Below are 12088 nucleotides of genomic sequence, written 5' to 3' on the forward strand. Positions count from 1 at the left end.
TGAAAAGTGCCGGGAAATCGTTTCGAAAGTGGTGATGTAAAAAAATTTTCCCTTGACCAATATGGCCGACACATATTTTCAGGTAAGTTTATTATTGTGTTTTATTGAAATGGAGAAAAAATAGCTCATTTTCCATTAAAATGTGAAAGTTTTTCCTTGAAATTTACATTGGCTTGTACTTTAGGAAAATCACTTTGTCTCGTACCTTCTATTTCTAGGTCGTGAGAATCATCTGATGAGAATTTTCATGTTTATAATGGTATTTAGGTTAGATCTTATTTAGCATAAGATAATTATGGTTTATGGTACGTAACGCTGTACACATGTACTGCTTTACCATTTACCATTAAAAAGGTATTAAGCTTTAATCACACAACCTGTTGTTTTTCAATGAGTTGATGTGTCTCCATTGGAAACGGATTCGTTTGTTGTTGTTTTTACTTTTCTTCTCTTTGCATTTATATTTGGGTTTTTCCGACTGATTTCACGTTTATTGTTAATTTTCCCATTTTTAACCTAAAGATTGTAAAACGACCCCTAGTTGATTAGCGTAATTGTCAAACTTAACTGATTTTAGATAATATTTAAGATCTTTAAGGAGGGTGATGGTTCACATTTCATGTTGACACAACGGTCGGTGGGCGGAGCTTGATGTTGATAATCAGGTTCATCATTAACATCAGGCTCCACACCTACGAAATGTTCATACTATCTGATTATAACTATTGTTTCAACATTAAATGTTAACCATTAGCCTGTCTAGAGACGTTCCACATTGCTCTCGATATTTATAACCAAAATGAATGTTTCTGGCAGGGAAAATAAAGCCGCCCATATATGATCAACCTGGTTGACAACTTGTCGTATTTAAGACGTCTGCAGACAGGATGGTGCGTGCCATGTTGACAAAGTTGAACGTCTATAGGTCGCGTAAGATCTAGGGGTTCCAAAAAAATTAGTAAATATTTGATTGCACATTTGGTTTAACTACACAACACGACACTGTAATATATATAAGCCATCCAGAACAGACAGTCGTTTATAATTACTTATTACTCACGTTTAGATAACAGTTACTGATAGGACAAGTACCAATATCGAATTTGATAAAATTCAGTTTCTCTTTATAACAGGACCAATTATTCGGGTGTGGTGAAAATATTAATATATAGTTGGTCCATTTTCAGTATTGAAGAAAATTATTTGTTCATTTTCTAAAATCATATTTTAACTATAAATTAGACGGTCAAAAAAGGAATTCATCCAAATGAAGAGGAACTTTTCGCATTCAGCAGGTACACGATGGCCCAGATAAAACATTAATAATCTCTCCAATTATCATAGTTAACGGACAAACGAACATTCAGACTGAGTGATGTGTTTGATTTAGGCGTGTCTAAACGGTGTGAATAGTTTTTTTTTATCAATAACATAATGGAATACGGCACATTGAAGAAGAGGCCTAAGGCAAAAGTGCAAAATCGTTTAAAAGCGGGCAGTTACTACACGTGGGCCGGCAATGTTTCTGTTAATTGGGTGAGGTATTTTTCTAATAAACCACTTTTGTAGGGTCTTTATTGTAACTTATTGAATAAATGGTGTATGATATATGTAAAGGGGAGCTTAAGATTTCAAAGTTATTGGTTTTCGGGGAAACGTCATTGATTAGAGCAACATTCTGAATAAGCTTCCTCCTACTCCTAGTTTATATTGGGAATTGTTGGGTTATTTTTAGTGTGACATGCTTTTTGAGGAATTAAACTGTTTAAAATATTGAATTTTTGTGTAAGATTATCTCATATTTAAATGATTTTATTAGATATTTGGCAACGGTGACCTCCAGTTCCATCACATAAACCCCCTACCAAGGAAGTTATATTTACAATGCCATTGTATAGATTATTTTTATTCCCAATTTATTTACTTTTAAGTTCTATAGAAATGATAAAGCGATAACAAATATTTCAAATTTTTCAATTACAGGGTGATTATATTAAACATCCTGTAGTATACGAGCTGTCTCACAAATACGGGCTGCCCACTGACAATTTGAACGAATCACAACTACCTAGCAAATTGGAAGAGCTGAAAGACATTATTCGAAGGTGAAACAAATTTAAGATTTTTTTAATCAAAAAAAAAAAAACTGTTTTTCAATTTGCAGAGAAATTCGCAAAGAATTAAAGATAAAAGAGGGTGCGGAAAAGTTGCGCGGCGTGTCCACGGATCGAAAATCTCTCAGCCATGTGGCGACAATAGTGAAAAATTCCAATTTCAAACTGACCGAATTGAAAAATGAGCTCAGCGAATTGGAATCGCAAATTATTCTTTCGCAGGGTCACACGTCACCTTCAGCGAATATTTTGTCTCCAACGAATGGAGGTATGTTTCGTCACATTTTCCAGTAAAATTGTTTGTTTTATTACCAGGTCAATCTCCGATTTTTCTGTAACTTCTAATTACAAATTTTTTAATATTTTTGTTTAATATTTTCTATGGAAAATATTCTGTTTTAAAATAACAATTAATATGTGTGTGGTCTTCAAATCAACACAGGGAAAGAGCAGAAAAGGAAAACCGCAAAAAATCACCAGGGGCCATATCGGATTGAAAGATAGGCCCGTAAGCAGCATGCAAGGTCATCGAACGGCTTCTTGACGGCTCTCTCTCTTTTTTTTCTATTAATATTGATATTAATTTTAAAAAAATCAACAATCATGAAATTTCTTTATTTTCTTTTTTAGATTCGATTCATCGATTGGGTGGACATAACGATAAAATGAGCCCGAACCATTTGAGCAGAATCGAAAATTTGGAAAGGCAGTTGAATATCGAATTGAAAGTAAAACAGGGTGCGGAAAATATGATCCAAAGTATTGGAACGTCCAGGGACAAGAAATTGCTCTTGGAAGCACAACAAATGTTGCAGGACTCGAAAAAGAAAATTGAATATCTGAAAATGAAAATAACCAAGGTTATTTTAAAATTTCAATCCACAAATTAATATGCCGGATTTACAATAAACCGGAAAAAATCAATATCTTGGTAGTTTCTATCAATTTAGTGGCCTTATAACATAACTCTCGGCCACAATACCAACTCAACTCATTTGCAATTCTTTGATATACAGGGTGTTTCCAAAAATGTGGGCAATCTCCTGGAAATGAATAGGGCATGGTAAAATAAGTGTATAAGTTCATATGAACATTTGCTCTAAGTCGTTTAGTTTTCAAGATACAGGGCGTCAAAGTTGAAAAACTAAATTTTATTTTTTTTAATAACTTTTGACTGCTTCATAATAATTTCATGAAATTCTGTATACAGGGGTTGTTTAGGATGAGGAATTCAAATTTGTGGTCGATTTGAGTGCATCTTCTAGAGGGCGTCACCGGCGACGATTTCGACCCCTTTAAACCATTACAACTTTTTTGTGTTACCCTGTATGCCATTTTGGACTACAAAAATCGATTCTCCTATCTTTTTTGCTTAAAAAAAGTATACCGCTTTGAAGTCGCTAGGAGCAACGGTTTCCGAGTAAAACGCATCTAAAGCTCAGAAAGCATGCACATTTTCGGAGGGACAGAACAGCTTTTTTAATTTATCTTATTTTTTATTTGGAAAAAACGAGGAAATTACACTTCAAACATTAGAAACTAGTAGTTTTTAGTCAAAATAGTCTACAATTTATTGCAAAAATTAAATTTGTTTTTTTAAGTAATAATAACCTTCCGAAAATGTGCATAATTGGCATGCTTTCTGAGCTTTAGATGCGTTTTACTCGGAAACCGTTGCTCCTAGCGACTTCAAAGCGGTATACTTTTTTTAAGCAAAAAAGATAGGAGAATCGATTTTTGTAGTCCAAAATGGCATACAGGGTAACACAAAAAAGTTGTAATGGTTTAAAGGGGTCGAAATCGTCGCCGGTGGCGCCCTCTAGAAGATGCACTCAAATCGACCACAAATTTGAATTCCTCATCCTAAACAACCCCTGTATACAGAATTTCATGAAATTATTATGAAGCAGTCAAAAGTTATTAAAAAAAATAGAATTTAGTTTTTCAACTTTGACGCCCTGTATCTTGAAAACTAAACGACTTAGAGCAAATGTTCATATGAACTTATACACTTATTTTACCATGCCCTATTCATTTCCAGGAGATTGCCCACATTTTTGGAAACACCCTGTATACCTACCGTCAGTACAAAATGTTAAATTGTGAAAACTACAAACAAAATAAAACTATTTACAATATTGCTATTTTGTCGTTAAGTTATGGGAAGAAATGTTCTGGTTTAGTGTGTATCAGGTATTATAAATCATCGCCATTAGAAATGTACTTTTTTTTTTATTATTGAATATTCAAGTCAATTTCTAATGCTCATAATATTATATACTTTTCCTCATGAACACTTGATCTAATTAATCAAATTAATTATTTAAAACAGACTATTAGCATTTCTTTTATCGTTAATTAATGAATTACATGTACTTCTAGATGAAACACGATGTTGGTTCAAAATCACGCATCACTGGTGGTTCCATTCATGATCTTTCATCGAACGGTGGCGGAGGCGGAGGTAATGGCAGTGGCGAGTTCACAAACTTGGATCTGGAACCGGTTCTGGACGAACGAATCGAGGATTTGAAACACCATCTCCGAGTTGAAGCAGCCGTTGTGGAGGGTGCTAAAAACGTTATTAAACTGTTGCAAAACGGAACCAGGGAACGTGGAGAGAATCGGAAGGCTTTACAAGAGGTATTTTGTACTTTATTTATTTTCTTGCGTCATATCTTTGGTCGACTGTATTATTTTTTTGTTTATTGCCTTCAGGTAAGTATGTTTTAATAAATCCTTCCATAAATAAAATTATAAATCGCTTAAGAAATTTATTTAGTTGCGAAAATGGAAAATTTGAAATCCTGGTTCAAGAGAGGTATATGTATAATCTAAAATACATATAACTGATTCCTTTCTTTCACCAGAATCGTTATTTTTAGAGTCTGTTAGTTATGGTATTGAATTGTGGATTGTCAATCTAGCAGACACAGGCCAATAAAAACAGCATTGCCAAATTGGATATTACAAAGTTTGCTTTGGTGGCAACTTTATAAGAAATCAATTTGTTCTAGAAAAAGACATTTGGGATCTTCCAACTGTTGAATAAGATAATTGTGAGTAGTGGGATATAAATGAATCTTAAACGTAACTTGTAAGATATTCGGCCAATAGTTTTTCAATAATAGAGCCATCGTAAGTTGAAATTTTATATGTAGATTTCACGAAAAAAAATTACAAATTACTCGTGACTTAGTTGATTCTTACTTCGAAAAGGAATTTTTTTTAAGACACCCAGTAAATAGGAAAATTATTAATATTTTAGTGATACATATACAAATTGCCTCGCTTCTCGTATTTTTCCGAATTCATTTGAATCTAAAAATACACAGTGTGTTTTTTTTCCAAATTACCTTCAAATTTAAATACTCTCATCCAGGTTTCTATCCAAATTAGTTTACTTAATAGTTTCCGTAGCTTTTTTAACAATCTTATTATATAATTGTAAGGTAATTAGGTGTTTTAAGTCAATTACAAACAATTCTCGTGACAAAGAGTTTGCTTTGTGTGCCAAGTTCGTTTGAAATATTGCGCCAATTAATTTTTTCTTTTGTTTCATTTACAATTATTTTGTTTTTGTTTAAACATGGACGTTCGCGCCGTCCAGAAATAGGTTTTGCCGCCACACTCTAAACTCGAACAATTTTAGGTCAGTCGTGTTTGGTGTCCGGCCGTGGATCGTTCGTGTTTTGTTTAATTTTTTTTTCTAGTCCGCCCCGTAAGCACGTCTCTGACCTGACGCAAAAATAGCTCAAGGGCTGAGATTTTTTGTTTACGCGTGCTTCAATAGTGGTCTTCAACCATGCATTTTTGCCCAATTTGACCTTTCAATTTTTCGGAACCGTCTTCCATCTGTTATCTTTTCAAAATTAACTAACTTTATACAGGGTTAGTTGCAACTACTAACCTTTTTCATTATATAGTGAAGAGTGTTGGTTTTAAGTTTTATACAGGTGTATAAAGACTCTTAACAACATCAGAGATAAACTGAAACCGAAATAGTACTAGATATTTTGAGTTCAAAAATAGACTCTCTGGACCACAGTCAGACTCAGGTCGATGTGACGTAATCATTAATAGCGTAGAGGCAGTTCGACGTGGTATTTATTTACTTTTTTTACTGTTAATTGCGTCCTAAAAATCAAAATGCATTCAAAGCCTCTCATTTAAATAAAAGTAGAAAAAGAAAAATGAAGAAATCTTTGAAAGTTTCGAGTAATTTTAGAAATGTTAAAAATAAACTGATTTTTTTTACCTGCTAATCGTAAAGACTGACACATAACCACAGTGCGTGTATGTGTATTTTCGGTAACAGTAGCAGTTGAAAATAACTTGACCGAGATTATTTCTAGTTCGTTTTCTTAATGATGTCGTAAAAGGACCGTGTTGTTGTCAAGAGAAAATATAATGCCCACAATCAGAATTCAAGTTCAGCATCTTTTGTTTCACTTGCCAAAAAAGAAGTATTAGACAAATAACGAAGGAAACATGAACCGCCGAGAGCCGCCTCCCACTTCGCCGCCGCCCGCCCACTTTTCCGTTCATGCCGAGTTCACTATTTCACATCCGGGGGCGGACGATCCCAGAAACAAGCCCCGCACCAGTATGGAACGGGACGAAGCTACCGGTGGTGTCCGAATGGTTTACACTTGGCAACCAGATTGGAGCAGTGGTCGAGCACAATCTGAGGAACAAGATACAGGTTCGAAACAAGAAGGATGGCCCACTAGCAAATCAAACAGTAACAAGTGAGTTAAATTCAATAATTAAGCTGTGCAAGTTGTAAACAAAACATAGAACTTATGTTTTTTTCAATATTTTCTTGAACCGGTGGGAGGAGTAACGTATTAATAGGCATATTAATTATTGCTCGTTAGTCTTGTTAAAAAAAAAGAACTTTTTAGGTCAATATTTAGTGACACTCCAAGTTCCGCAACATTAACTCCGCCCAGATCGATTCCACCTAGAATAACTCCCCCAAGTGCCATGTTCAATACTGATTACACCAGAGGTTATCAGAAGGGCAACATGTTCTTTACATCGACTCCACCTCCTAAGGGTACAGATGACCTAGATAGTTCGAACATTCCAAAAGATCCAAACATAACAAATCGAGGGTTAATTCATGATTCTTCTGGTTATGGAAGCGATCTAATGAGCCCTAATTCGCAACGTAGCAGTTTACCAAGGGTTTTCGATCGAAAATGTCGTAGTACATGTAACATTACCTTATCGACAAATTTAACAGGTAAAATAAGAACTTGTTTGAACTGAGAAAGCCTGAGTTGAAAAATTGTTCCAGGTTCTGGAAATGTGCACTCTCAAAGGACGCAAAGTTTACGTTGTCAGACTCCGTCAAACAGTCCGAAAAATCCAATTCGTTATTACGGATGTGGTGATCCTTGGTGTCATCATTTGAAGCCTGTTGAAGAGATTTCACCGGTGCCAGAAGGTAAATAATAGTATTCTCTTTAATAAACAATTCTGGTCAATAACATTTTCCTTTTATTTTAGAGACTAGTTCGGCCCATGAAACGTTAATAATTAAGGATAGTGGTAAAAGAGATGCGTGCGTACAAACATTTGAAATGGTAGACAAGTGCACGTCACCGTTTATGCGCATGAACAGTAACGAATCAATTTCGGAGGGTAGGAATTGGAGACGATACCAGAAAAGGGGAATGACCGAACCTATAAGTCGGCTTAGGAATTATTCATCAGGAGGTGGGGGTTCTTATACTCCTGATAGTTTAGAAAGTAGCGTTAAGGTATGTATAAATTCATAGTTATTAAACCGTAGTTATTAATGCATGAAACATTGTAGTCGACAAAAAGATCGTTTAGAGCAGGGTCAAAATTACGGAGAACGCCTGCATTTGATCATTCAGTTCAAAAAGAGGCATCTCCAGACGATTCTAAAGCGGGCGATTCTTTGAAGAAGCCTCGAACCGTTCATATCGATGTTTACTGCACAGGAACTGAAATGGAATCGAATGCGAGTAGTGATTCTAGTGATGAGGACACCAAAAGTGCTAGCACACCTCAAACTGTTTTCGAAAATGAGAAATTAAGGGTAGGTTCTCATGCACTTATACCCCTTCATAGACTTTGAATCACGGTGTTTTCAGGTTACTCACAAGAAAGCAGACCATAGTGATATGCCATTTTATTTACGTAAACTAATGGGTCAAAGGAAACAACAAGATCCGTCATCAAATAAATCTTTTGAAACTAATACTTCTGTAGAAAAAGAGGAATCTGATGACGAATGCAGTACTGCATATCCGTCCAAAATGAGTTCATACTCGAATATTGGTACGAGAATCTACTTTTCAATTTTTATTTTTAAAGTTATTACGCTTTTTTCAGGTGATATTTCACGAAGCGTATCGAGCATTGCAAGGTCCTGGACCACATATTCTATGTCCAGTTGTGCTATTCCAGAAGACTACGACTCGGTGGCAAATACTAGTTGGAAAGACACGTTTTCCGATATAGATAGCTTGTTATTGAGTCGTTCTAGTATTGTCCCGACTGATAGTTTAGATTTTGTGCCTAGAAGGCGTTATGAAACTACTCAAAGTATAGATGAAACTCCTGAATACTCTTATAATGACAGAAACTTGTTGGGAACCCCAAGTGTTGATAGTATACAACCTAGTGACAGTTTTGAGTACGCAAACTCTGAGGATCGAGCGCGAATTAAGCGAATGGAAGAAATGTTAATGAAGAACAAAGGAAATATTAGTAGTGAGATGCAACAGAGACGGATGAAAGATTATTTGGAAGAGAAAATGAAACAAGAGAGCAAGGATAGCGAAACGGATTCGGATGGTTCTGGAAAGGGATGGACTATAGTCAAAAAGAATACTCCAACTAAAGTTGAAGAAAGCAAATCTCTGCAGAAGCAACTCAGTCCATCTAAAGACCCTCTACCTAACACTGTGAGAAATGCTTTATTACGATCAGGAATTTCAATTAAATCAGAACCACCAGCTCAAAATCCTTCTGAAATCCCTGAAGATCCAGAAATAGAACCCGTTCCTCAAACAGCTACACTTCGTCTGAATTTAGATCCTAATCTTCGCTCTCCCTTCATGGTAGTTCCAGGTATTTACACTGAACCTCGTTCAATTGCCAACAAATTCGGAACCGTAGTAAATATAATGAAAAAGCCGGGGCATCATGTGGGACCCGCCAAAAATCCAGATTGTCTCTGTGACCATTGCCAATCTTATTGGCAAGCAATGGGCCGTAATAGGAATCGAACTAGAAGTATGGGTGATCCACCTAGTGGTCAGTTTATTCAGAATTGGAAAGAGTTTCTGGCTGATCAGCAACGTAAATCCCAGAGTAGTGGAGTAACATTTACCGACTTTTAACATTGTGATTGTTTTTTTTTCTAAAACACACGTGATTTTACTATAAATTGTGTTCTTACAAATTGTGATATAGTTTTAGTTGTTTTAGGTGCAGTGTTTTAGGTAGGTAGAACTCCTTAAACGTCGACCAAAGATTTACGTATCTCGTTTCTTGATTAAGATCAGTGAAATCGTAAGCAAACTAGTCTATTGTAATTGTAGCTAAGTTTGTAACGTAGAAGTTCTTACATTTATATTTAATTTTTTCATGTATAGGCTCAGGAGAGTTTGCGAGCGAGCAGTATGAAACTCGACCTACTCCGCAAATCCCTAGAACACCGCAAACTCGAATTGCCTGCCGATTCGCCGATCGTTGCACAGCTGAAAGAGGAACTAGCAAATGCTCAAACTTTCAGCCCAGTTCCCGTTCACTACACCAGCTTGCAACCGTTCAGGGTGCGCAGTGACAGTAATAAGATGCACAACGCATCGAGCACGATTTCTCGGTGTGCTGCAGTGACAGGTAAGTTTAGCATTATCATTTCGAAAATATGATGTTTATATATGGTACATTTTTTCCAGGGACCTTAGAGGTGCGACTTATGGGTTGTCAGGATTTATTAGAAGATGTTCCGGGACGACCCAAAAAAGACTCGGACGGCAGTTCAAGTCCTATGGATTTGAGGTTTTTTAAAAAAGGTTAGTTTTGTACCAATTAAACCCTGTTCATATGCTTGACTTTGTTTTACTATTTTCAAGGTGTAACGGGCAGAAGTTCCTCAAAAAGTTACAGCATAAAAGAGGACGTTAGTGATGAAATAATGGCAGTATTGAAATTAGACAACAACACAGTGGCTCAAACTAGCTGGCGGCAATGCTCACAACAGGTATGATTTTTATAAATTTATATCCTTTCCAAGAATATATTCTGGCTTATCCTAGGCCTGGGACCAACGATTCTCAATTGAATTGGACAAATCCCGTGAATTAGAAATAGGAGTTTATTGGAGAGACTGGCGTTCGTTGTGCGGTGTAATTTTCCTTAAATTAGAAGAATTTATTGACAATGAACGCGATGGTATGGTTCTTCATTTGGAGCCACAGGGTCTCTTGTTTGCCGAGGTAAGAGGATGTTTAAGAATACATCTAGGGGATATTTTAATAATCTGGTAACATTATCGTGATTGTGATTATGATGATCTGGGAACATTATACAGCAATTTAAAATGTTTACAGATAAAATTCCTGAATCCGATGATCTCGAAACGGCCAAAGTTGCAACGTCAAAAACGGATATTCAAACAAGTGATGCCCAGGGCGAAACAAATGAACATTAACATAGTAACATGGGGTCGATGGATGAAACAATCGACACGCGTGCCCAGTCGTCAAAATTTGACATTGAGCACGTCGGAAATACCAGAAGCAGTTTCTGTAATATTTCGTCGCGTATTTTTTCAGATGGTTTTTTTAATCGAAATCTTTTCGTAGAATGACAACACGACGATAGTTGAGGATAAACCTGAAACTCCAGGTGAAACTCCGGATCCGCAAATGTTAGGATTGGGCGGTCAAAGACCATTAGGCTTGGCACCATTGCCAATTCAACCACCAAAAGTTGCCGGCCTCGTTCCGGCCATCATCTCAACCCTCTACACCGTCTCCTCAAGCGTTGCCTCGTGATTGGGTTGTAGTGCCGCCCACGTTGGATGATTCACCACCTACATTTGAAGATGTGCCGCCTCCTGTGGCTAAAAAACGAACGGAAGCGCCTTCGGTGCCACCGCCACCGGTTCCGCCTCGTCTTGATCCAGAGGTAATTGTTTTTTTATGAGACTTTCCAGCAACAAATGAACATATCATTACTTAATCTCAACCCCTGGTTTGCTTTTTTCGGACAGGGTGGTGTTTTCTGATCCTGTATATTAGTTCAAATGTTTATAATATCTGTAAAAATTGTATTTTTAATAATATGCTAGATTATTTGCACCACCTTATATAGTATATTTTCGCGATAGGAAAAATTACGTATATCCCGTGACAAGAAGAAACTCTTGCTCTTTTATGTTGAATCATCAAAGTGCCTATTCGATTTTTCCAGAGCGTGGCCGCTCTTCGTGAATTTGACTTTTTGGAGGACGAGCAGGAGGTTTTCGTGGCGCGGCCCGGACCTCTCCTGATTCCCTCCCCGTCAACGCCCGTTTTTCCCATCGATCAGTTTGTCCTTCCCAGTCCTCAACCTCTGATCGAATTTCCCGATGACGAGGAGGTATTATAAGTTGTTTTTTTTTTGTTTTCATGCTTTATTTGTAATCTCCCGTAAGATTGGAATGATTCGGCAATATTGGATTTTTAGCTTTTTTTTCGTTGTTATTCTTCTGCATTTTCCTCCAAATTATACTTTTTCTATTCGTTTGTTATTAACTCTACCATAGTAAATTGAGCATTAAATCTATACAGGGTGACTCGAAATTGATGGCGAAGAATTTTGAAACGCCCTGTATAAAATAAAATGAGACCAACAGGACGTCCTGCTATAAAATAACCGCAATTAACTACTATACTAACAAGACATAAATATACAGCATTGACACAAAAGTTTTGAACAAG

At 36.4% G+C, this 12088-nt stretch overlaps 1 protein-coding gene across 1 annotated transcript; it reads left to right on the forward strand.

Annotated features, from left to right (window-relative positions):
- Positions 1 to 61: 61 nt before the first annotated feature.
- Positions 62 to 11747, forward strand: LOC136785448 (serine/threonine-protein kinase N-like; the record flags this gene model as incomplete). The annotated part of the gene is made up of 13 exons (XM_066746490.1): positions 62 to 82; positions 1984 to 2105; positions 2165 to 2382; positions 2745 to 2974; positions 4497 to 4757; positions 9755 to 10001; positions 10061 to 10177; positions 10238 to 10365; positions 10421 to 10600; positions 10715 to 10912; positions 10994 to 11102; positions 11212 to 11300; positions 11580 to 11747. Coding segments are annotated over exons 1-13 (2088 nt in total), but the record flags the coding sequence as incomplete, so codon positions are not given.
- Positions 11748 to 12088: the final 341 nt, after the last annotated feature.

The sequence above is a fragment of the Prorops nasuta genome, unplaced genomic scaffold (assembly GCF_024137725.1).
Source record: "Prorops nasuta isolate Cenicafe-Biocafe unplaced genomic scaffold, Cenicafe_Pnas_1.2 PNAS00359, whole genome shotgun sequence".
Lineage (NCBI taxonomy): Eukaryota > Metazoa > Arthropoda > Insecta > Hymenoptera > Bethylidae > Prorops > Prorops nasuta.